Source organism: Leptidea sinapis, chromosome 42, assembly GCF_905404315.1.
Source record: "Leptidea sinapis chromosome 42, ilLepSina1.1, whole genome shotgun sequence".
Classification (NCBI taxonomy): Eukaryota; Metazoa; Arthropoda; class Insecta; order Lepidoptera; family Pieridae; genus Leptidea; species Leptidea sinapis.
In genome coordinates this window covers 8,517,794-8,544,312 of record NC_066306.1, presented here as the reverse complement: position 1 = coordinate 8,544,312, position 26,519 = coordinate 8,517,794, and the positions used below count along the sequence as shown (strand labels likewise).

Sequence of the window (26,519 nt, the reverse complement as noted above, 5' to 3'; positions counted from 1 at the left end):
TAAACTAATATTATTTAAATTATAGTTGAAATGTTTTTCATAAATTCCATTATTTTCAGTGAAATTAACTGTCTCTTTAATATACTTATTCTCTACTAGCTGACCCGGCAAACGTTGTTTTGCCATATAAAGTATAATTCACGCGATAGTTTTATAAGTAATAAAATATTGCCTATATTATAGCCTGTACATCATTTTGTTCTATTGTCAATAGTTTTTGCAGCGCACGCAAAAATAGGTTTTAGATTTTACACCTTGTGTTACAAAATAGCAATTTTATTACGGATCCCTAATTTTGAAAAAAAAAACATAGCCTATAGCCTTCCTCGATAAATGGACTACCCAACACTGAAAGAATCATTCAAATCGAACCAGTATTATCAGAGGTTAGCGCGTTCAAACAAACAAACAAACACTGCAGCTTTATAATATTAGTATAGATTGGAGAGGCCAGTATGATATAATTTTCCGACTGATTGTTAGAAGAGTAACTATCATTATTAAATTGATTACAATTGTTATCATTTTCTGTAAAGTTTATTCGTCGAGAATTCACTGTTCGCATAGTTACATCAGTCTTTGACCTAGTTCCACCGTCAGTAACATGAGGCGGGGCATTGTCCGAACGATGCTGATTCTGCATTTGCATTGTTCGATGCATTGACGACTTGTTGCTAAACGTATGACGATTAAAATTGTTTAAATTGTCCATAGACCTATTACTTCTAGATTGATATGAATTATTATGATTACGATAGTTTGACCTATTTTGATTATGATAATTTGATTGATTATTGAAATTTCTGTTAAATCTATTATTACCAGAATTTCTAAACGAATTATTTTTTAAATTATATTAATTTTGAAAATTCTGTTCGTCCAATACTATTTTTAGAGAATCTTCTAATGAAGTAGAGTTACGTAAACGAACAGTTTTTACTAAATAAGGTGGTAAATTAAAAAGAAAAACATTAAGTGACATATTAAAAGTACTTGACCGTAATTCGAAGCTTATATTTGAGATAGGCACTTCAGTTTCCCGTAGATGTTACCAATTTTTCATACTCTTTGTACCTGTGGATGACGTATTTCCTGTGTCACCGGCAGTGGCGCCACCTAAACCTTTATAAAGGGGTTGCAGCGCCATTTTGGCTCATTGGCGTTTTAGTTCCCGTAGTGTTAAAATTGGTGTGCATACGTAACACAAGAAAATATAAAGAATATTTAATTTTAAACTGATTACTAAGTTAATTTTGGATATATATTGCTACCGTTGTGGACTGTGGACCTGATTGCAAATAACATAAGTATTGCTCTGAGCACGTAAGTAACCTTAAACATTATTTAGTTGATTTCTTGAAAAGTTAAAAGTATATTAGAAGTCATTAAAACTCATTATATCCATAACCTATATTGTCGATAAAAGAATAGCTTATTATTCTTACCTGTTAAGGTTCGAGGAGGCATGGATAGGTTATAAAGTGATATAATAATTATTAAAACATCGATATAAGACTTTAAGATAATTTCAGAGAAGGTTGGTAAAAAAGTTTTTTACTTAGTTAACTTGAAATTTATTATTAATATATAAAATATATTTATATGTAGTGTTGGATATAGCAACTAGATACTCAATAAATATAAAGGAAATCAATTATATTTAACGGTTTTTTCCGTTCGATAAAAATATGTAGTAAATATCTATATCAGTTAAGCTTTTATCTGAAATATTTTTAGAATGAGTGAAATCAATAAATCTCCTGAAGAGGAGCCAGTGGCTGGGCCGAGTGGCGTGGGTCGCAAGCGATCCCGCAGCAGCAGTACGAGTTCTTCTAGCAGCTCCAGTTCTGATTCATCATCTCGGCATTCCAGCAAGCGATCGCGTCGTCATCGCCGAAAGAAAAGGAGGTGTGATCATAAGATGTTCCGACAACTAACGAAGGAGATTAGTGATTTGCGAAATTTTATTACCTACCCTCCCAATTACAACATGTTTGAGGATGATGTATCTATTTGCTCAAAGGTCAGCGGGGACCTATATGATGAAGTTGAGGATCAAAATCCACAACCATCTCCTAAAAAGTTAACATCTGAATTTTCTTTCGACATCGAAACAAAATTGAAAGAACCGACCGTTCTTAAAACCCCTGAGACTTTTCTTAAAATGTTAACAAATGTTCAACGTTTTAATTGGGCCGAGGTCAGGTATTCTGACACTTAGAAAGGTTACAATCACTTTCCTGGCTTTGTGGATCTTGAAGTGAATGGTGAAATTAAACCTTATGACAGTTTGACACATCTAGCCAAGGCTGACAAGGCATACGCAGCTATAACGTTTGGCATTCTTAAACAAAAAGAGTCCTTACAAAAATGTATACGTAGTTTATTATCGTGGGCTAAATCAGAAACTGGGGTTGTGGATAATTTAAGTAATAAAATTGAGGAACTCTTTTTAAAAGGTGAATTTCATAAAATTTCAACTGACCTGTTACAAATGGTTTGCGGTCATAGATCTGAAATCATAGAAGTGCGAAGAGATGCGATTCTCAAACAAGTAAAAGACCCCGCAGCTAAAATGTGTTTAAATAAAATACCTCCCTCAAACACTCACGTTTTTGAGGCGAATGCTTTCTCTTCAGCTCTGGAGAAAGCAGGTGGTATTCGTAAATCTTTTTGGCCCCTTAAGCATGAAACTTGTTATAGAAGTCCTCATAAATCCATTAAGCAACCATTGCGTGGTAATTGCAGTGCAAGGTTCATGGTTATCGAGTAGTGCCCAAGTTCCCCACTACGCCTCAGCACAATTTAGACCTATTTATAGCAACATGCCACCCTCGAAGGGAGGCTATAGTAATATGAACCAAGGTGCTAACCAATTTAATTCAATAGGTCAAAATACACGAGGCTCATTTCAAAATCGGGGCTCGAGGCTTCGTAGTTCAAAGAGAGGAGGTAGAGGAAAAGAGCCCATGTCTTATGCCCATAGAGGGGAATTTAAGCAATATCCACAATGACTCGAGGTCATTCAGGGCCGGGCGACTGATTCACTAGAGCTGGAGGGAAATGGGAGCACCGGAAACCCTTTTGAAATTAATAAAAGGTTACCGCATACCATTCATTCGAAAGCCTCCACTGTCTATTCCAAACGAAAACAGTCCGTTGCGCACGATAGTTTCTCCAGAAATTACTGCAATAATTCAGGAAATGAAAGCTCAGGGGATTCTAAAGCTAGCTCAATTCTCCCCCAGTTTCATTTCCCCCCTTTTTCTGGTACCAAAAAGCGATGGATCGACCCGTCCCATCTTCAATCTGAAGTCCCTCAACAAATTTGTAAAAATCGAACAATTTCACCTAATAAACATGCACAGGATCCCCGACTTTCCTCAGCCGCAAGACTGGATGTGCAAAATCGATCTGAGCCAGGCATATTTTCATTTGAAGGTTTCAAAAGTACACAGATGTTTTCTTCAGTTGAGTTACGACAACGAACTCTTAGAAATGACCTGCCTGCCTTTCGGTCTAAGTACAGCCCTCAAAACCTTCTCCATACTGACCAATTGGATTGCTCAAAAGCTTCGTCAAAGCCACAATATAAGAGTTCTCGTATATCTAGACGACTTCTTGATCGTCCATCAGGATCCTGTCATACTTCAGAGTCACGTTCAAATGACGTTGGATTTAATTCGAGATCTCGGGTGGTGCGTGAACTTGAAAAGTCTGTAACGATCCCGCAAAAGGCTCTCACATATCTAGGCGTTCATTGGAGACCCTGGGACAACCTGAAGTCTCTACCAGTACAGAAAAGCAGCCTAGTATTGAAAAAGGTTTGTCAGGTCGCAAATTTAGGAAAAGCAAATTTAAAAGAAGTTCAAAGTCTCGTAGGACTACTCAACTTCGCCAGCTTCATTGTGCCTCGAGGCAGATTAAAACATATTCTGAATAACTCTCATTTTTGCTAATTTTTATTGATTCTAATTCATTAGCTAAACTATCCTCAGACCTAGCGTTCCCAAAATGTTGAATTAATAGACTTTTTAAATCTGCCCAGGAATTAATTTGGTCGCTTTCACCTACTAAATTCGCGGCATTACCCGTTAATCTACCGGTAATCACATAATATAAATATTCATTTTGTACCAATTTTTCAAGAATAAGGACAATAGCCTTGCATCACCATCGAAAATTGGAATGATGTTAATTAGTTCTACTGGTATTCTAACAATATTTTCCATTTTAAAAGAAATAATAAGTTATTAAAATCTATATTTTATATTGATTTTAAAATTATATTGAAAAATTATAACAGAGTTTAATTTTAAAATTTTTGATTTAAAACTAAACAAGCGTTATCAAGGCGTTTTCCAATCCCTAATAACACAAAAAAATACACATAAATAACGAAAATGGCAGGAAATAGACAGGATTGGTGAAAAGTTTTACTCACAGTACCGTCCTTCCGTCCATGGATCTTGCAGTATTATTGTATGTCTTGCTGATACCCTTGGCTCTACTTAATAAATTTATTTGTTTGGAGGTCCTCGTTTAAACTTTGAAACGTACTTTGTAAAAAAAATTTCGTGCCGAAAGAGTTTGATTTCAACACAGAAAAAAATTTATCACAATTACAGGGATCCTACCGGCTGCGCCAATTAAGTTGTTGAGCCAAGGTTTATTTAAAAATATATATTTATTTCAAAAATTACATTGCAAGTCTATTATACAATAATCTATCTAATAACTAATTACAATCCATATATACTTATTTTATGCTTACAACTAAATATTCCCCACTCTAAGGTTCTACTTAAAGTGCTGAGGTGGAATTGCACCTAAGGCTAATTTGGGTAGGGCTGTCACTCTTAACTAGTGCAATATTTGGTAGGCAAGCTAAGTGGAACCTCACTTAATATTTTTGCAGGTATCATGCCTAATGAACATAACTATTCGACAATATGGCAGTCGTTAGTTGATAAATACCAAGACAAGCGAGCACTTGGTACTATTTATTTAAATAACATACTCGACATTAGGTATACATCTGAGACCCCCTCCCACCTCAATAGTATTGTTGAAAAGTTTCATGCGTCTATGTCCGCTTTAAAACAACTAGAAATTTCTGATTTAACAGATTTTATTTTTCTTCATCTCGCGCTTAAGAAATTAGATACAAATTTAGTACAACGCTTTGAATCATCCATTAAAAAAGATATTCCATCGAGTACCGACTTAGTTGATTTCATAAGACACCACATTAAGGTTCTAGAACGAACAACCAACACCAGTCGACCAAATAATATATCGAACGTTCAAAGATCTCGCGAAACCGTTTCTAAACCATCGCATAATTCTCATACCTTTGTAATAATAGACAATGACAACAACACTTGCAATTTATGTAAAACCGCAAAACATTCTCATATATATCAATGCCCGGATTTTATAAAACTATCAGTTAATGAACGCTTCAATTTTATTAAAAATAATAAGTTATGTATTAATTGTTTAAGTTCAAAACATATGGCGATTAATTGTAATTCAAAAAATACTTGCAAGCAGTGTAATAAGAAGCACCACTCGTTAATCCATTTTGTTAAAAACAAACCGGTTCCGCAACCGCTGATACATACGGAACATCACACAGCTGTACGCTCGTCCAGTACAGCTGAGCGGCTGCTCGAGGATGGCACGCAGTCGGCTAATAGTAACGTCGCATTACGTCATTTGCATAGCTTTGACACTTTATCTATTTTACCAACCGCGCAAGTATATGTTGTGACTGGTGGTCGAAAAAGTACTATAAGGTGCTTAATTGATAGCGCCTCGCAAAATAATATTATCACGCGCGCTTCTTGCATTAGATTAAATTTAAATGTTACACCTCTCATAAATTCATCGATTAAGACATTAGGGTCTATTTCCACTCCTATTAAAGGTTACGTTTCGCTTACAATACAGTCACGTATTTCAGACGCTCAATACAATTTAATTCTTTTAGTTGTAGATAATATAACTGAACCGTTACCGGCGCACACGATTGACAAGTCGACTGTACATTATTTTGAACATTTCATTCTCGGTGCTCAGGTGTTCCCTTTTATATTATTGGGTGGTAAAGTTATACCACCACCGCTCGGTCGCTCTGCTCACTCGTCCAGTGCCATTTGCTCAGCACCCCACGCGCTTGAAACAACGCTTGGCTATGTTGTTATGGGGGAAATACCTTCCACTCGTTCTAACGATATAGTCTGGTCCTTCGGCCCTTTAGTAAATAATTTAAATAACATTTTAGTAAAATTTTGGCAGCTGGAGCAAGTGCCTTCTGTTAATAATATAAGTTCTGAAAATAATGAATGTGAGCAGATCTTTAAATCAACTATCGCAAGAAGTTCCTTGTGGTCGCTATATCGTTTAGCTTCCTTTTAAGAGCGATCCTAAGTTATTAGGTAATTCTTTTATTTACGTTCAACGTCGTTTGACCGCATTGGAACGAAGATTCCATGCGTTTCGATATTTATCAGAAATTCCATATTCTTTAAACGCTACATGTGACGGCTACTTTATTCCGCATCACGCTGTTGTTCGGCCAGATAAATCGACAACAAAAACTCTCATAGTTTTAGACGCAAGTGCTAAAACCGATTCTGGCGTATCGCTTAATGACTTATTGCATATTGGGCCTAACTTGCAGGCAGATTTATTTACACTTCTTTTAAGCTTTCGTTATTTTAAAATCGCTTTAAACACAGATATAAAACAGATGTATTTAAGATTTTTTTTTCAGAAAATGATCGTAAATATCAAAACATTTTATACCGCTTTGCTGATAACGAACCAAATCGCATTTTTCAATTTAATTCAGTGGCTTTTGGCCTTCGCTCTAGTCCGTACTTAGCTATGCGGACTGTACGACAGCTCGCAGAGGATGAACTTGCAACGCTGCTGAAGTTGCTACACAGGAACTATTCATGGACGATCTGACCACCTCAGCACACTCTGTTGACGACGGTATACGCTTGGCGGACGAGTTACGCGCGCTATTCAAATCCGGAGGATTTAATTTAGTAAAGTGGGCAAGAAACTCGCACGTACTTCTCTCACACTTACCAGAGTCACACCGCGCGTCGATTGAGTTCAGCGATGACAATAGTAATTTAAAGGTGTTAGGCTTGAAGTGGATACCTACTGCCGATACCTTCACGTTTACTATATCCTCAACATCTGTAGGCAGTACTAAACGAGCGATACTTTCAACTATTGCTCGCTTGTTTGACGTTCTAGGATTTGTTGCACCTGTTGTATTATACGCAAAACTTTTGATACAAGAACTTTGGCTTGCAAAAGTAGAATGGGATCAGGAACCACCGGAAACTATAACCGAACGTTTTATTAAATTTAAAAAGAAATTATCACTATTGGCGAACTTGCAAATACCACGCCACTTAGGTGTCGCAGCTGGCTGTACTGTGCGCATGCTCGCCTTTGGGGAAGCTAGTATCAAAGCATACGGCTGCGTATTATTTTTGCATGTAACACATCCAAATCATGAAGTTTCCATACATTTTGTTTTTTGCCAAATCAAAGGTGGGAGCCACCTTAAAACAATTACTTTAGCAAGGCTTGAATTATGTGCCGCATTTCTTGCATCTGAGCTTGTGAAACAAGTGCATTTCTATAGACTAATAGTTAGTGCTATTCTATAGACGAAATCTATGTTTTCTCTGACTCCACAATCGCATTGTCTTGGATTCATTCATCTCCACATCGGTGGCAAGTATTTGTTGCCAACCGAGTCAGTAAAATACAAGATATTCTTTCGCCTGAACGCTTTTTCCACATAGATGGGCCACAGAACCCAAGTGATTGCCTATCAAGAGGCTTATTACCCTCTCAATTAATAAATCACCCGCTTTGGTGGTATGGTCCTCCATGGTTGCGCCGTCCGACAACGGACTGGCCTATAGTCCCATTTGAACCATCACGTATTGATGCCGAGTTTAAAAGTACAGTTACTCTGATTGCTACAGTTAATATTAACAATTCGCCGGTTCTGGAATTATCGCATAGAATTTCTTCTTGGAAAAAATTGTTACGCATCATTGTTTATATGCTTCGTTTTATGAAAAAACTACCACGCAGCACTACAATTCACGTCGCTGACATTGAGGCTGCTTTACTGGGAATTATTCGAGAATTACAAAGAAAATATTTTTCTGACGAAATAAAAAACATAAAAAAGGGTAACGTATCATCCCCTTCTTTAAGAAAACTAAATCCGTTTGTAGATGATAACGTATTGCTTCGTGTTGGTGGTAGATTAATAAACGCAAATATACCATTTGAAAATCGCCATCCAATTCTCTTACCTTGTCGTGATCATTTGATTGATATTATAATTGATGATTATCATCGATCAAATTATCATCAGGTCATTACTTAGACAGAGATATTATATATTGGATTATTTCGGCTAGAAATATTATCAGACAGCGCATAAGAAATTGTAATTTCTGTTTTAAGGTCGCACCGTCGCATCTTTCGCCTATAATGGCAAACCTCCCTCCCGCTCGTGTACAACAAGCTAAGCCTTTTACACACACTGGCATCCACTATGCTGGGCCTGTCAATATTACTCTTACCCGAAAACGTGGCGTAAAAAGCCAAAAGGCATACATATGTCTAACAACGAAGGCAGTGCATATTGAAATTGCATCTGTCTTAAGCACCGAAACTTTTTTAGACGCCCTTAAACGGTTTTTAGCTAGAAGAGGTCCAGTATCTTGTATTTATTCTGATAATGGAACCTATTTTATTGGTACGAAACGGAAATTGGATGAATTATACATCTTTTAATGTTTAAAAATATGTCTCCCGCATTGCAAACAGAATTAAACAACCATAGAATAACGTGGCGGAATATTCCTGCACGCGCACCTCACTTTGGAGGACTGTGGGAGAGCAACATAAAAAGCATAAAAACTTATTTATATCGCTGCATAGGTCAACAGTTGTTATGTTACGAAGAATTGTTGACTTTACTAGTGCAAATTGAATGTCTCTTAAATTCGCGCCCACTGTGCTTAATTTCGGATGAACCACATACTACTCTAACTCCCGCACATTTTTTAAACACGACACCTTTACAGTCTCTGCCCACATATGAAATGGACGAATCTATGAGCCTCTCGAACAGAAAGAGACTCTTAGATAGTTTAGTTCATAGTTATTGGAAACGGTGGCATGTAGATTACCTACACACATTGCAACATTGACAAAAATGGAACACTCCAGATAGACCAATTCAGCCAGGGACTCTTGTTCTCATTCACCAAGATATTACACCACCATGGCACTGGTCTACGGGTATTATTGAACAAGTATTCACCGGAAAAGACGGAGTTGTTCGCGTAGCATTAGTACGCACTGCTACTGGAACTTTTAAGCGTCAAGTAGTTAAGTTGTGTCCGCTTCCATCACAATATTTTTTTTCAGAAACTATTACATTTATTAATAACATAGATTCACAGCATTTTTGTTGTATTCGCATTTAATTTATCGCATCACCGCATCTCATATTATATATTACGCACCGCATTTTTAAATATTAGTATGTTCATGCCAAATTTTCAGATTATAACCCTCTCCTACTTTCCGTTTACTTACCCATGTTTTTCCTTTGAAAATCCCTTGGATTTCCAAGCCGGGGAGAATGTTTGCGCCGTTATTGTTCGCATTCAATAACATATAGCGACACTTACCGATTGATCTTGATCGAGTGGACACCGCTGACCACGCACGCGCCGCGTTACGTATTCGTGAATTATTGTCGCACGTGGTTTTTTATACTACTTCTTTCGCATCATCGTAGTGCCAAGTGAAGTGCTGACCAGTATCAGGTGAGTACTTCAGTCATTTGGCGTTTTATGTTTATTAATTGTGAACAGGCCAAACCAGATTACCCGCAACCGCATTTAACCTGGACATCTTGCATTACACTGCACCCCATTTTGACTCCCTCGCATCATCAGATTGAGTACAGATCCTTGTATTTACCATACAAGTCTACTTTGATCCCGTTGTTGATCAAGTTTTATTGTTCTACCTGACAGAATATATATATATAATATATTCCTGAACTGATGGTGGAGCTAGATGATCCAGAAATGTTTCGCTTAATTTTGAAGCTAATGAAGAAAAACGATTATCACTGACACCATCTCTAAATCATCTTATATTTTTCCATACAATAGATGGATTAATATGAGGAGACATGGATAGGCATTCATTTTTCATCCCTGCATTTCATTTTCTTTGAGTAGTTTGCGTGCACTTGATATAGCATCAGACATGGCGTTAAAGTTCTCGTCTGACATGTTTCTCTAATTTAACTATTTAAATAACTACATTTTATATCCCACCAAGGTGGAGAAGGGATATGGCCACTAGATGAATTTTTCAAGGAGAATATTTCATCTGCAGCTTGTAGAAGTGCGTTTGTAAATGCAATGCTACAATTATTAAATCCATGTTAATCCATTAGGTAAATTCGAAACATTAAAGTCTACGGAACTTTTAAATTTATCCCATAATTTTTCATTAGTGAGTTTATATTTCATACGTGTCTTTCTGTAAGAACTTTGTAAGTGACGAGAATCGTCAGTTGGAAATGAAACAATCATTGGGAAATAATCACTTCCATATGAGTTAGATAATGTATGCCATGTCATAAATGAAGCTAAACTTACGAACAAAGAGAAAGATATATTGCACTAATATTTTCATTTGGTCCTGTGTGTCTGGTAGGAGCACCAGAACTAAATATACAAATATTATGAGAATTAAGTATGCCTAACAACATTTCACCACAATATGTAGAAATAGAACATCCCCCTGAAAACTGATGGGAGTTGAAATCTCCTAAAATTATAAAAGTTGCATAAAACAAGTTTTTGACTTGTTTCTTGGTGTAAACGAGGGGTTAGATGACTACAGGTAGGAAGTGATAGGGGATAGAAAGAGATAGTTTAAAACTACTTTTGTATGAAAATATTTTTTATTTTATTTAATTATTTATTCGCTTAATTATATCAGGATTCAGGAAATTACAGAAAAACTACTATGCACGTAAACTTGTATAACTAGATAGGTAATTTTGTAAGTAATAAGAGTAATTTATGGTGAAATATTAATAATCCATACGAGTTCAGTAGACTATGATATCTAGACGAAGCTGAAGTTAAGGAACTTTCTAAATAGAAAGATGAATTATTTCGTTATAATAACTATTTTCATCCTCTGTATCGCTATAGTTCCATTTCAACGGGACAATATAATTTAAGAAATTTAAACTTGGAGATCTTAATCTTGATCTCTTTTGGTCCTGCCCTAAATAGGACCGAACTTCCTTTTTAGATAGTTTGAAATACATTCGAGTCCCTTTTCCTACAACTATAAATCCCTTTTTAATTCTGTTGATTCTATATTAAACAGTAATGGTATTTTCTAAATATATTTATAGTAATAGTTTTAATTGTAAATAATGTATAGTACCAAATGTATTTTGTCTGTAAACAATAGTGTTAATGGAATTTCTAATTTCTTTATCTATTTTGTTATCTACTTTTATCTTATCCATTTCAAATATAAAAATTTTCGTGTTGCATATCTTTTGACGCGATTCATTTCCCTACCTTGAAATAAATTAAAGCACATCGATGTTGAACATGCAAGAAAAACTTCCAATTTGAAATAAATAATGAAAGAAAACTTGAATGCAAGTAATGTGCGAGCCAAAATCTGCAAAAAACAATTTGAAAAAAATAAATAAACTTCATAATTACTTTGTGATTTGAGAACACAGATGACAATGACAGTGAGAACACTTCCGTTGTTTGAGAATTGAGTTGTCATTTATTGAAAATGTCAAGAGTATTAGTTAGTAGATTAAAATCAAAAAATCTATTTCTACCATTCTACTTTCTAGACAATAGAATAGGACGTAGGTAGTACTAGATAGAGTACCTAAATATATTCTTTACTTAGAGATAGCCGACTTTAATTGTTTTAGGCTTATTTTGTACTTCTGCAGTATTATTATTTTTTATTGGAGCTCGCAATTTGTGCTAAGTGCTAACTGCTTACAGCTCAATTACTGCTTGTATTTGTGCCGGTGTGGCATCACGGCTCACGCTCGTTTTAAAGCAGTCGCGTTACGCATGGTTCAGGGTTCTATGATTTCAGATTTGTCAATTCGGAAAGACACTACAAACTTATTATGGATGTCGTAAAGCTTATTGGCAAATATCTCAATACATCAGTGGGATCTCTATGCTATAACACTGACAAGGTATCCTTTTTTGATAAGATATGCCTTGCTCATCAATGCAGTTAATCCTGTAATTAAGAAGTCTTGTAGCATCATCACTATGTGATCCGCATAAGTTTACATAGATTTGTATCATGACCTAAGCTACAAATTAAATAAATTTTAATTCGTATACATTTTGTTTAAGACCCTGACAACAGTGCTAGATAAAGAAAATATTGAAGGTCTTGCATCCATTATCCTGCGGCTAGCTGAAAAGAGTGATACACTTATGACACAAGAACAGACAGTTTTAAGTTACCAATGGTTAGAGTATATGGCTATGTATGCTAACCAAGCTGTCAATAATTCAACACTTGCCAAAAATTTTCTTCAAGTAAGTTCAGGTTACAGCTAAGATATTGACTAGAGAATTACTCATTATTGTTGCAATTATTAATCAAAACTTTTTTCTTAAGACTAAATAATTTGCAAACTCATTTTCAGGGTATCAATAAGGCACTAGAAAAGACTACATATTTGACAGGAAATTATGTTACAATAACTGATATCACCATTTATTATGTATTATATCCTATTATTGTAAGTATATGAAATTTTCACTGATTATTTTAATTGTGTCCCAAATTCTATCCATTTATGTGGGTAACGGAACATCAATTAACAAATTTAGTTAAACTTCTGGAATTTAATAAACCTAAAACTATATTCCACATAATTTCTACAAGTTTTTACATAATTATTTGAATAATTAATATTTTTTAGGAGAGATTGAGTGGTGCTGAGCAAGAGAACTTCATGCATTTGTGTCGATGGTGTAAGAATATTCAAGCACAGCCCAAAGTCTGCACACATTGCACTCCATTGAAATTCAATACCTTAACCTTATCAATCTTAGCTCCAGTGGTGCATTAAAGTGAAGCAATTATTTTTTTATTTCTCAATTGTCAATAAAATTTATTGAATTTGAATTGATTTTAGAAGTATTTGCTACTTTATAAGAATTTTAAATGTGATATTTAAATTTTTGTGTATTATGGCTGGAAACTTAGGTTCACAATAAACTATAATTTAATGAACCATTAATATTTCTTTAATGAACTGGGTTTCTATAATTTTTGCATATTTTATAATAATGCTTCATGTAAGTAAAGATCAAGTCATCTCCTGTGGGCTTAATTCTTTGGCATTGTCTATTCTATGGGGAGTGCTCAGAGTAGATGTTCAGGTTGAGAATAGCAGATAAATTACACCATCAGATATTACAATAAAATGGATGAATGCATGTTTGGCATTCTACAACTGTAATTTTTACAAAAAACTTCTTGACTCACACAGCCACTTTGTGGAATCAATTACAATTGGCTACAGTTTTCCCAAACAGAAAATTAGGGATCTTCAAGCTTAGAGCATATTGCCACCTAAAACCGCAACTGATCTTTTGTCATCTGGTGATCCGGATCTAGTTTCCGGATGTCTATGGGCAGTTGCCTCACCACTTCCCATCATGTGAGCCTCTTGCCCATTTTCCTCTTTATAATTAAAAATAATGTATTGGTATTTTATTTTGATGAATAAAGATGTATTTATGGAACATAATAATAATTGTCACTCTCTAGGCCTCTAGTCTGTGAGTGCAACCCCAACACTATATGCTCCTTTATCTGTTCATATGTCATGCAATATTACCACAACTTTTTTGTTATATCAAACACCTTTTAAAATTAGAACCCATACAAAACTCATACAACAGCGATCCAAAGCACATTTATATCTTTGTAATTTGCACAAATACTGTCTTCTGTACTCAATTCTAAGGCTTTTACATAGAAGTCACAGTCAAATTTTTATAGTATAATAATGTGACATGTAATTTTTAGCAAGTGAAACCAAACAGGAATCCACTCTGGAAAAAGTATCCATTGCCAAAGCAGATACTGCCACATGAGCTAAAAAATGTTAAGTTAGATGGACCAGTGATATATCACCCTCAACCATTTGCTTATCCTGGATATCCTGTGATTCTTTATCTATAAACCCAGTTTGTTGTGAAATATTCAAAACCATTAGGTCAATGCCTGTGTTGGTTTAACCCACTACATTATACATATTTATATACATAAGAGGAATTATTTATGGACCCCAAATGTAATTCACACATATATGACACAGTATAAGTTGGCGGCCGGGGGGATGTCGCTTCTAGATTTTGAACTTATATTATTTTCAACATTCATTGAATAAAACTAAGGGTATCCAATATTTAAATGGGGTGAATAGAAACATCTGGGAGTTAGATATTGTTGTTGTAAATATTTATTTTCACTATGTATTACATGCCAACACTTTTCCTCTACGATAGTAAGGTACATCCACCTGTAGTTGTCACTTTGGTGAAGAAAATAAAATAAACAGAAAAACACAGATAGCCAAAGATCGAGATGGTGTCTGAGATATAGTATAGACATCTAGCAGCCTGCAGAACCAATACAAACTAACGTGGCGTCATAAACATCGTTAGTTACCGCGTTCGATTGATGTCAGCCGCACGCTTCACGCCATTTTTATTGTTATTTTCTTGTGCAGTTTGTTTAGAGCAAGCCTAAAGATTCTTAATAGAGGTAAATATTACTTTACAATAATTTTAAATAAATATTTATTTAAAATGAATGGCCTCTGATGGCGTCATGTCATTTACTGAAACTTGGAATTGCATAGATTTCAGTAGTTGACATGTGGATTTTTAATATAATTTATTATTACTGTTTTATTTTTTGCTATTTTGCCGCTTATATGTTTATTTACTCTATAAGACTATCTTAAATAATTTAGAAACATTTATTCAGTAGGAGGTGTCAACTAATGAATTATTTTTCTTCCGTTTTTTAGATGCCACCGATAAAAGGAAATTTTAGAAATTATACACAAGAGGCAATGGAAGCAGCTGTAGATACAGGGAAGAGTGGTGAAATACACTTCGCTGTGCTTTGTGTATCTACTTTCATAACATTTCGTCAGTGGCGGCCTTAGGGGGTGGCGAACGGGGCAATCGCCCGGGGCCTCGCTCTTGCAGGGGCCTCGCGCAAGAACCCAAGCAAATTAAAAAACAATAGATTTTTTAACTATATTTTTGTAATCAAAACTTTTGATTTTGATCCTTAATTGCTTATTAAGATTATTATTTTTCGGTAAATGAAAATAAAGTTCGTTAATTAATTCATTTATTCATAACATAATTCAAAAATTAATTATGTAGGACTTGAATATAGCGCCACGAAACATTTGAAGATCGGTTTTTTAATCACATAGCACCCGAGTCAGCTCGGGAGTCGGGACATAATATTCTGCTCCTCTATCGCTCGGGGAATCTTCGTGTTTTATTTCGTTCGTGAACTCTTGCCACCCGGAATTATTTTGCTTGCAGTATGATTTACAAAATCGTTACTGTACATATCTTTATGTTTTATTGAATATTACGTTCTTATAGTACCTATTTAAAGTATTGAGTGAGCTGGAAAAGCCATATACCTAGTATTTGAAGTCCTTCTGGACCACGATGTTGAATTTGCAAAATGTTGGATTCTTATCATGTTGAATTCGTTTAAGAAAGTTAAAAATTTACTGGACGCACAATATTGAGTTTCTCTTTACATATATTGTATTGTAATTGATATGATTTGAAAAACGGCGAAGTCGTAAATAGTGTTAATTTAAAAGTGTGGTAATGAATTTCTTGCCACTTTTTCTCATTAAAGCTCAACCTTTTATGAAGTGGCGGTAAATGTAAAAAGAAAAGTAAACTTTTGACATTCATAAGTGTCATTTCCGTGACCTACATGAACAAAATGATTTTGATTTGATTTATTGAGTTCGCTAAAAGTTAAACTTGCATTATGTTGAATCCCAAAAAGCTGAACACAAAAAAGTTTTATATACCAATAATCCGTACCACAATATACTTAAGTATGTTAAGTTCAATCTGAATTGATTCAAAAATAAATGTAATTATGAATACATGAATAATGATTTTTTGTAGGTAGGTAACTACTAGCCATTTGTAATAAAGTGATAATTTGTGATCCTATAGGTACTGTTTTACCTTTACCAGCAATCTGGTTCATAATTTACTGTTCGTTTAGGATGAAATTAAACATAATTTAAAGTAAAAATAAAAATGAAATAAAAATATTATGACTCCTTCTGAAGAAATTATGTTTATGAAAAAATTATGTTTCTTCATTTAATATAGAACTCCTAATTGATGTTATTTAGTTTTTGACTTTTGTTTTTCGATTTTCTTTAGTTTCTCACTATTTCGACACATGTCCTAGAAGTTAAGATTCAATATTGTGCGAACATAACATTTTTGAAATTCAACATTATGATCCGGATGGGAACTTCAACTTTTTACGACTTCAACATTTTGCAAATTCAACAATGTGGTCCAGAAGGAAAAAAATTACTGAAGGTTACCACATTATCGAAATAGTCCTGAGAATTATTGCTACCACACCTGTTTCAGTTGCGTCTACTGAAAGGAGTGTTTCGAGGCTTAAAACTACTACTTAAAACATATTTGAGGAATTCGACTACAACATATCGGCTTTCAGCGTAAGCGCTGACTTCTATCAATCGTTCAATTCAAAATGACGTACCTCATTCGTTAGATTATTAAAAGCAATAAACATCAATTTAATAATGAATTATCTCTGTATTTGTTAATTTTGTAAGTGTAAAATATTTTAAAAGTCAAATTTTATTTATTTGTACAACTTTAGCATTTCTCCTCAAACATGACAACTACCTAAACCAAACAACCAAACCTACTTTCGCATCACACATTTTTCACGAAAGACAAAGGGCCTCACAAAGACCTGCCACCCAGAGCCTCGCAATGGGAAAGGCCGCCTCTACTGATTTCGTTTGTGTGTATATCTTAATCTAAGCATACCTATGTCAAATACTGAAAATAAAAAGGGTCAACAAAATATTTGTTTTCAATAGGTGTCAACGACTGGCATAGTTAGTACCTTTATTTTATTAAAAATTAACATAAAAAATAAACATTAGTTTGAATGCTACAATTTTTTAAACATTCTGAAAGGGGAATAATTTTCGCAACTATTACCAATTAGAAGTACTTAGATGATTTCATGTCAAACTATGTCAATAAACATACTAATAAATTATTATAGTGTCATCTACTGGATATTTTACCTTAATTCACGCCGAGTTTAATGACATAGTTACCTAAAAAAAATATACCATACGCAGCGGGAAAGTGTACGCAGTGAATATCGTCTGAATCAGGTGTTTGACAACTTGCCATTTGACGCCATGCAAGAGTACTGCGTTACAGCCACAGGTTAGCCGCGCAATGCTCTGGATACTTACGCGACAAAATTATTTTTCTTGATATTCATTTGCATGGTAAAGGCATTAAGATAAGTCTGATTAAGCAAACAAATATACTTTGTTGGGGACAGCACAAAATAATCAATATTTTTTGTGAATTTGTGTATTTTATCTAAGGTAAATCATAATATTTGTATTTTTTTATTTACTATGACGGGATGGGGAAACTATACGCGAGTAAAGAGTCCGAAGTATTGAAATGAGTATATCTTCTATGCGTATCAATACCAAGTGAATTCGATTTTTGACAGAGCCTTTTAAAAAAGATGCTACTATGGCAACGCAGCTGCAGCTTCCAGGGCCACTGGAATGTATCCCTTCGACAATAACTTAAACAAGTTAACATTAACTTAACAAGAGGATGGTGCATAGTATACTTCTGTAAACACAGAAGTATACTATGCACCATCCTCTGTTACGGATATGTTTTGTCTATCTGCTGATGCCTTTGCTCAAAATTCAGCAATTCCAAATTCCTCAGATGAAGTAGAGACTCAAGAGAGGCTAACCCATCAAGCTGTATCTGCTGCACCTATTACATAAGAATCAACTGCTTCTGCGTCTGCCGATTCTACGTATTTATTATTCTTTCGTATTTTTTAAAAGACAAAATTATGTAAGTAGTAGCAGATAAATTATCCTGAATGCCCCATTTCATCAATTTTGTGTGAAGAGGTAACGGATAATCGTTTTTACGACATAAAATATTCAAAAATTTCCCGCTAATTGGAGATAAAGAAGTAATCTATTTGTGACAATTTTTAGTTTTGTTAGATTTAGTTTCATTTAATCACAAACTCCACCGAAAAATATCTTATTTTTGTCGGATTCGTAAACGCGTTTTTTTTGTAAATATTTGTTAAGTATTGAAATTACAAGAAGAATAAGAGATGAAGACGTAAGAAGAATCGTAGAAGATTCTAATGCTGAAGAAGAGATCATTGGATCATGAGGAAGACCCAAACGACAAAGATGGGGAAGAATATTTAGAAGCCAGCCCAGTAATTGAGGAATCAGTAGAAAATATGCCCATAGAAGTGCAGCTTGGAAATATTTCAGGTCAGTCTTCCAGTCCTAGAGCTCCAGATAGTCCTATTCATATTATGCCCGTACTTTCACAACCCGAACCCCTCATACCAATCAAGTGAAATACGCTCTTCCAGCACGGGAAGAACAATTGTTTTAAAGTCAAATTGCATCAATAAAAAATCAGTTTATTTTCTAAGTTATTTTGTGTTAAAACGGCAATACTTAAAAATAGGACATGTTTTGACTTTTCCTATTTATAAGTTCCTTGGCTAAATGTCCCCTAACATTACTAATTTGATAAGTTCGTGGTTCTAGAGCCCTTAAGAGTAACACAGGGCTCGGGTACACGAACTCGGCGGAACCGCTCCCCGTGTACCACACATAGAGAAGTATATAGGTATAAAATTTCACACTCCTACACGCTTCTTGCGCACAAAATTGTCAAAATGAAAAACATCTCGCTTCATGTAATATTATAATCTATTAAACTTTATTTGCCATTATTTGTAGAATTAGAGTTGGTATTTTTACGTTCAGTAAGGCGGAGCATCATACATTTTTCTATTTTATTCGAATACGAGCACCCATTGTACTCTGAATCTGTAAAATTAAAATAAACTGTTATATTTTTTTGGTCTTATTACGGATTAGGTTGTTATTCAGACGATTCTGTACTACGGAAGTTGGAACTACCCAGATGATGTGTATGTGGTGTATGGGTAAAGTTTCCATCTATTTTACAATAGGTACCAACTACGTAAAAAAACTTTTTGTCGATATTAAGGTACTTCAAACTGAAAGGAAACGACAGCAAGACATGTAAGTGATTAGCCTTATAGTAACAATACAGTGTCATAATTCTTGAACACCTAAAATTCTGAACAGCACTGTAATTGCGCTTGTATATTAGCTATTGAATCTTAACACCTTGTATGAAAGACATACAAGGTGTTAAGATTCAATAGCTTATTAACTTTTCAAGATAATATAGTTCTTCAAACTGAAAGGAAAACAAGACACGTGGTAAGTGATAAGCCTTGTCCACTGTAATACAGTGTCATCATAATTCTTGAAAGCCTAAAATTCTGTAAAGCACTGTTATTGTGCTTGTCTCTTTCAAGCGTTACAGCTGGTGTTTAGTCTCAGCAGTCTGCTGTTATTAACCATTCCATCTTCATTCTGCGCGACTGAGCGTATGCTATGTTATTAAACAAAAGTAAGTAATAACCACTTATACCCGTTTCCTGTTGTTGAAAGCAAGTCCTAACTTGATCTCTTATTAAGGCTCGCGATTGTTGAGAGTTCACTGACGTCTGTATTAAGTTCCACAGCTTAGCTTCACTGGGAATACCCCTCGAATCTACCTGCAGATTAATTATTATGTAAATACGATAATAAATTATGCGCAAGAAGCTTAATAATTGTGAATTATTATTATCCTTATTAGTGGTGCTTTATCCTTATAAAATATTTACTTTACCATATTATATTATCTTAGTGAAACGTTAAATATTAAGATTTACTATAAAATATTTTAGTTGTTTTGGTTCTCCCTGTTGTGGATCTGTTTATTGACAATTTGGGTACTGTACTGTATTTCATGGTGGACTCATTTGAAATTTGCCGTTTTGTTCAATTAAAAAGAAAGTTGTACGTTATCTACTATATATATATATGTTATCTACTAATATTATAAAAAGTTTTGATTGTGTCTGTTCATTGAGTACGCTCCGAAACAACTGAAACTATTTGAAATAATTCTTTCACTGTTGGGAAGCTAAACTATCCTCAAGTGACAAAGGCTATATTATAGTTACAAAAAAAGCGGACAAGTGCGAGTCAGACTCGCCCATGAAGGGTTCCGTAGCAAGTAAAGATTATAATTACGCATTAAAAAAGAACTATTCACTAGATCTCGTTCAAACCACTTTTGGGTAGAAGTTTGCATGGAGACACATTTTTACACTTTTGAAGTGTTTCTCGCGCAAACTATTCATTTTAGATAAAAATGATTTTAGAAACCTCAATACATTTTTGAAGACCTATCCATAGATGTATTGGTTTGATGAAAGAAAAATTTTGAGTTTTAGTTCTAAGAATGGGGAACCCCTAAAATTTTATTGCTTTTTCTTTATTTTTGTGTGAACATCTTAATGCGGTTCCCAGAATACATCTACTTACCAAGTTTTAACAGTATAGTTCTTATAGTTTCGGAAAAAAGGCTGGCTGTGACATACGGACGGACAGACAGACAGACAGACATGACGAATCCATAAAGGTTCCCTTTTTTGCCAAAACCCTAAAAGTTAGTGGTGCTTACTAGAACTCCAATAATATGACCCAAGATGTAAAAATAATACCTTAATTGTTTTTTACATCACGAGCGCTGCGAGTAGTATTGATAGAATAAAATAATCTAGCACTACTTTTCAGAACACATTATTATTTACAAAAGGTGTCGCGACTTGCATTATAATGCAAATTTAATTGAAATAGGTACCGCCACTGCGTGTTCAGTTCTGTGTGTACCTACGTGGAACAAATCACGGGGTATGAACTATTTACTATAGTTATGTCTAAATCTATAAAATTTCGACTATTTCTACTACATTTTCAACATCGGTTTTCAATTGAAACAATCACTGAATATTTTCTGAATGAATGAACAATGAATTAATATTGACTGCATATTTTCAAGTCAAAACGTTTATATGTATTAATGTACCGTCACCACTCAATAACATTGTTTGTAATAGTTATTATATTTGCAAACTGTGCCTGCTGATTAAATTTAAAATAAGAAGTACCTACATTTAATTTATATAGTTACAGTATAAGACAATCAGTTTAATAAAGTTAATTTATCTACACCCATGCTTTAAATCCTCTATTAAAGATTCTAAAACAGGTATGTTATTGCCAACATTAAAACACCCAATGTCCTAATATCCATTACATCATTCAAACGAGTGTTGTAATGTTGTACTGAATTTCATAACAACACTCCTTTGTTTTTTTTCGATCCCTTCATATGCAAAGACTTTTAACAGACAGCCACATTCTTATTATTCGATTCGTGGAATCCGTATGACTTTCAAAAAAAGAATATTTCCGTATACGCGCGTTCCACACTATCAGAACCTCGCGCGCCGTAAAAAAAGTAGGTTATTCGAATCCCCTCCATTTTTTTTTTTCGATATTTTTATTGTTTTGCTGCAAAAGAGCATAATATTCAAGTGAATTTTAATAATTTCACTATAGAAAATGTAATTACTACTTAAATAAATATTTTTTTCATTAATACTTAGTTTATTTGTATATAATCAATAATGGATGATATTAGGTTGCATAAATAACTATTAACTTACCACTTGTAAATTGGTGAAGACACATTGACTCAGACACTGTAACAAAAATATTGCACTTTTATAGGGATAATCTAGGGAGATTCAGGGCCAAACACCAGGGGTCACCGAGGACTCTCCCCGAGGTCATGGGTGACATCAGAGGTTTGATTAACTAACTTGAGGAGCTGGGATGGCATGATTAGCCGTCCGCCTCACCACGCCAAATAGGCGCGCTATAGTCGTCGAGTTGCGGATAGTAGCCCGTGATAACCTGATCCCTAGATTCATAAACGTACGTCTCTCGTACACCGTAAAGTAATAAAACTCGCACTGAGCGCGGCACGAAAGAGATGGCCAAACGAGTGGCTCCGTACCATCCTAAAACGACGATAGGTAAAGTTGCGGGGATAGTTAGCGTCAGGTGTCCCAGATACGTATGTTTATGAATGGTGTAACTTTTCTAACAAGTTAAAAATGTTATTATATTCTATATAAAACGAACGGACGTGGAGGAATTTTCTAAAAGAAGGTTTGTATTTGTTCTATCACATAGTATGCAACTAGTGTGAGGCTCCTCTGCACAGGATGCCGGCTAGATTATGGGTGCCACAACGGCGCGTATTTCTGAAAATCCGTGAAGCAGTAATGTGTAAGCATTACTGTGTTTCGGTCTGAAGGGCGCCGTAGCTAGTGAAATTACTGGGCAAATGAGACTTGACATCTTATGTCTCAAGGTAACGAGCGCAATTGTAGTGCAGCTCAGAATTTTTGGGTTTTTCAAGAAACCTGAGCGGCACTGCATTGTAATAGGCAGGGCGTATCAATTACCATAAGCCGAACGTCCTGCTCGTCTCGTCTCGCGTTTTCGTAAAAAAAAAACTAATTATAAATATGAAAGATTATTTATCTTGTTCCGTTGTCATTATTTTGATATGTAGCACGTGTCACTAAGTATCCATTACTGTTCGATGCAATTACTAATTGTGACAGTAATCACGACAATCATGTTCACGAAGTATCCTTACACAAACAATGAATTCAAGCTCTACGGGTTGATGCATCCAATATACGATATTTTATATTAATATAGTTAATTTTTTATTACTTTTTATGAAATAATTTATATTATTTAAACACAACTCATATATTGGATGCAGCACTATACAATTACTTAATACTAATTTGTTATGTGTGTTACGGTCATTGTAAAATACTTTATTTGATTGAAAAGAGCGCTTAGTTTAATACTATTTGAATATAGTTTATTTGTCTTTGACTTCAATCAGAGCTAGAATTTATTGTTATGCTTAATCTATAAGTACTTTTTTCCAGCAACATGGATTATTTGAATGACGAAAAATTTGTTAAATTTTTTTCTAGAGTGATAGACGACGAAGATGCGGTCCCTCCGGGTGATTTGGAGAGTGAAGTCGAGAACATTTGAGAGGCTGATAGTTATAATGGGCATTCAGCATTGGTTTCTATCAGGCTAAAAAAATATTTATCTATCTCATGGACTCATCACCCGGCTAGCTAGATAATATAGAGTTTTATAACTCGACCAAAAAACAAAAAATGTGCCATTATATGTCGTGCGATAGAAAACCCCGAAATGGTCACTATGCTATTTGTTGAATATGTCCATAGTAAATTCTTTAGGTTAGAAGCGAACAGGAGCAAGCTGGAAACATAAAATTATCGCCCGAATAACGACGCCAAAATATCGACCACTCTAGAAAATTTAAGCAAATTGTTTTAGGTAGAATATATTGGTATATTAATATGAGCGGCACACACGGTTACAACTAGAGATGGCTGAGACCTTAATGTAAATATTGTTTGGATTAATCCGTAAATCAACCGCTACAAAACAACACCTACCAGTTGGAACACACCAATAATAAAATCTCCAGCATGTTTATTAAACTTAGTAAACATTGTTTATAGTTATATCAAATCAAATCAAATCAAAATCAGATTATTCACGTAGGTCACGGAAATGACACTTATGAATGAAAAAAAAAATCTTATTGAATCTACCGTTACTTCGTAACGGGTTGAGCTAATGAGAAAAAGTAGCAAGAAACTCATTGCCACTCTTTTATGTCAGGATTTACATTTACATCGATTTACAAAAAATTTCATTAACAATATAATATGTAAAATGTAAAATGATGCAACAAACATACTCAAACGTCAAATAGTCAATGTCTTACACGAGTAAGTCAAAAAAGTAAATGTAAATTAATACAAAGGTTATTGAGTACAGTAGCTGCATCATCCACACACACCATAAATAAATAAATAAAGGTATTCTGTGAGTATTTTATAAGCGATTATAAATAAATAAATATGTGTATATCCATACATATATATACACACAATAACTTTTAAGAATCTGAAACCGAGTCTCCGGCAGTAGGATCATCCTGCCACCACAAGCAGCGCCCGTTCACGAGCATGACGCATGAGCCAGCCATCGCCTCCATCAACCATATTTTAGGGAAGGAGACGACCCGTCCCATGTCGCCGCTACAAGCAGTGACTTTTAAGCGAGCATGACAAAACTTGTGACGAGAACTCAGCAAATATAACATTTTAATGTTCTTAAATGTTAACATTTTCTGATGGACCTCTTTGTTCATAAAACGTTTCATATCTTATGATGATGCATTTGCTATATTATTTCACGTTGACATATTATAACAATGATATTTTAAAATTTAAATAAATAAACTCGATAGTTGCTCCCAGTCTGCCAATCTTTCTGGGAGGGCAACCAGGTAAACTGACACGAACAATTGCTCAATCAAGAGTAAGGGTGAGATCTATAGAGCGTACTTAGACTTTACTTACGTGAAACTTACCTGAGTGCAAGCTAAGAATAATCTATCATTTCGTATTTATAGACATTTGACAACTGAAATTATTTTGAGCTTAAGCTAAAGTTTAATCACAACTGGCTAGGTTTTACTTGAGTAAATTCTGAGCAATATAATGATCTATAAAGCGCACTTAGACTGCGCTTTATAGATCTTGAAGTGCGTAATAGTAATAGTTCAGTTAACCTATATTTGAATTCGAACCGTCAATATGATGTGCTACAAGAATACGAAATTTAACTTTTTGATATAAGATGGCTTTGATACTATTCTCGTTTTGTTACGAGAATAGTGCTAGAGGTCGTCTCACTTACCATCGGGCGAAGTCAGCGAAGGCTCGTAACGTTAGGTTTTCTTTAAAAAAGTAATTATGCTTGTTAAATAATACATTATACTAACATGAGATGCATACCTGATCTGAATCCACTGTCCCCATAAGGTTGTCACTTCGTTTGCTCCTATATAGTGAGATATTACTATCAGTGGTGTTTTTATTATAGCCAAGCGCTGGCCGCGGGATTGTTTTCAAATATTTCTCACCCACATCTCCTGCTCCAAATCCCACATAATCGTAGTCGGTGCCATTCAAAACATGAATTTGGTTACTGTCTGACAGATTACGCCGTTCATGGCTGTATTGGTTTGAATCTACATTTGAGATGCTATCAATTCGTGGCTTTTGATCGTAGTAACTTGTAGAGCGGCTGTACCGATGATGAATTGACTTTTTTGTATCATATTTCGTCTCAATTTTTAAAGAACAAGATCGTAATGCATCTGCTATTTCTTCCTGTAGCAAATGTGAATCACAAGAACATAATGCAGTGAAAAATAACAATAGAATTGTTGGGCTCATATTGGGTGAAATAAAATATTGCGTAGCATTTTATGCATTTATAATAGAATTTTCACAGGAAGTAGTGCTATTATTTATGAATTTGAATGACATGAGAATTGGAGAGCATAATTGTGTTGGGCTTGAAGTTAATTATCGTGTGACATCTTAATTGAAGGTAGTACTTTACTGGTTGGAATGATAGATCAAACTTTTACATGATGAGTGTCCGTGAATGGAATAGAGTGTAATTTGTTTATTATATAAGATGCACGTGTTGATTTGCTAATCCCTTCCAATAACGATCTCTTTTGTAATGTAACTCTTCGTTAAATTGATCAATAATTAGTTGTATAGTGGTTAGGTTAGACATTGAAAATCTTATAGCTGTTTCTAATTTATGGGGCGCTAAAGTCTCTTAAGGCGACATTAAATGCCTGCGACCTTGAGCGATACGAGTTCACGGCTCCTATATAACAAAGCCAATATTTTCAAAATTCTTGCGTCGAAAATTTAACATTTTAACAGGAGCAAACAGCTTACAATCCTAATTATTGATTACTAATCTTAATAAATGTACCAACACAAAAAAGTAAAAGCTATAAGAACAACTTTTATGAGAGCAGTATACTAAAGAAATGTATCATGCCGAGAAAAAACTTGTTTAACTGCAAACAAAACTGGTAATT

At 34.6% G+C, this 26,519-nt stretch overlaps 2 protein-coding genes across 5 annotated transcripts; one reads left to right on the top strand and one right to left on the bottom strand.

Moving 5' to 3' along the window:
• Positions 1 to 11,857: 11,857 nt before the first annotated feature.
• On the top strand, positions 11,858 to 13,401 carry LOC126976881 (uncharacterized). 4 transcript variants are annotated; one of them, XM_050825515.1, is made up of 5 exons: positions 11,858 to 11,995; positions 12,238 to 12,343; positions 12,510 to 12,698; positions 12,809 to 12,904; positions 13,088 to 13,401. In XM_050825515.1, exons 2-5 carry the CDS (start codon positions 12,272 to 12,274, stop codon positions 13,235 to 13,237), a joined length of 507 nt encoding a protein of 168 aa, XP_050681472.1. In that variant the 5' UTR covers positions 11,858 to 11,995; positions 12,238 to 12,271; the 3' UTR covers positions 13,238 to 13,401. The 4 variants fall into 4 exon arrangements, with proteins under 4 accessions (XP_050681472.1, XP_050681470.1, XP_050681474.1 ...); XM_050825513.1 differs by having other exon boundaries at positions 11,900 to 11,999; XM_050825517.1 differs by having other exon boundaries at positions 11,907 to 11,925.
• A 5,837-nt stretch (positions 13,402 to 19,238) lies between these two features.
• Positions 19,239 to 25,851, bottom strand: LOC126976723 (uncharacterized). The gene is made up of 4 exons (XM_050825225.1): positions 25,408 to 25,851; positions 22,135 to 22,170; positions 20,004 to 20,130; positions 19,239 to 19,366 (listed from the first exon to the last, which is right to left on the bottom strand). Exons 1-4 carry the CDS (start codon positions 25,849 to 25,851, stop codon positions 19,257 to 19,259), a joined length of 717 nt encoding a protein of 238 aa, XP_050681182.1. The 3' UTR covers positions 19,239 to 19,256.
• Positions 25,852 to 26,519: the final 668 nt, after the last annotated feature.

What these genes read in the sequence shown, in the direction of transcription:
- LOC126976881 (XM_050825513.1), top strand. Translation starts at nt 11,917, where the DNA reads ATGTCAAGAGTATTAGTTAGTAGATTAAAATCAAAAAATCTATTTCTA. An exon ending in TATGCTATAACACTGACAAG is followed by an intron (nt 12,344 to 12,509) that starts GTATCCTTTTTT and finishes ATTTTGTTTAAG; the next exon opens with ACCCTGACAACAGTGCTAGA. An exon ending in ATGTATTATATCCTATTATT is followed by an intron (nt 12,905 to 13,087) that starts GTAAGTATATGA and finishes AATATTTTTTAG; the next exon opens with GAGAGATTGAGTGGTGCTGA.
- LOC126976723 (XM_050825225.1), bottom strand. Translation starts at nt 25,851, where the DNA reads ATGAGCCCAACAATTCTATTGTTATTTTTCACTGCATTATGTTCTTGT. An exon ending in GGACAGTGGATTCAGATCAG is followed by an intron (nt 22,171 to 25,407) that starts GTATGCATCTCA and finishes TTTTTGTTACAG; the next exon opens with TGTCTGAGTCAATGTGTCTT. An exon ending in TCTTCACCAATTTACAAGTG is followed by an intron (nt 20,131 to 22,134) that starts GTAAGTTAATAG and finishes ATTAATCTGCAG; the next exon opens with GTAGATTCGAGGGGTATTCC.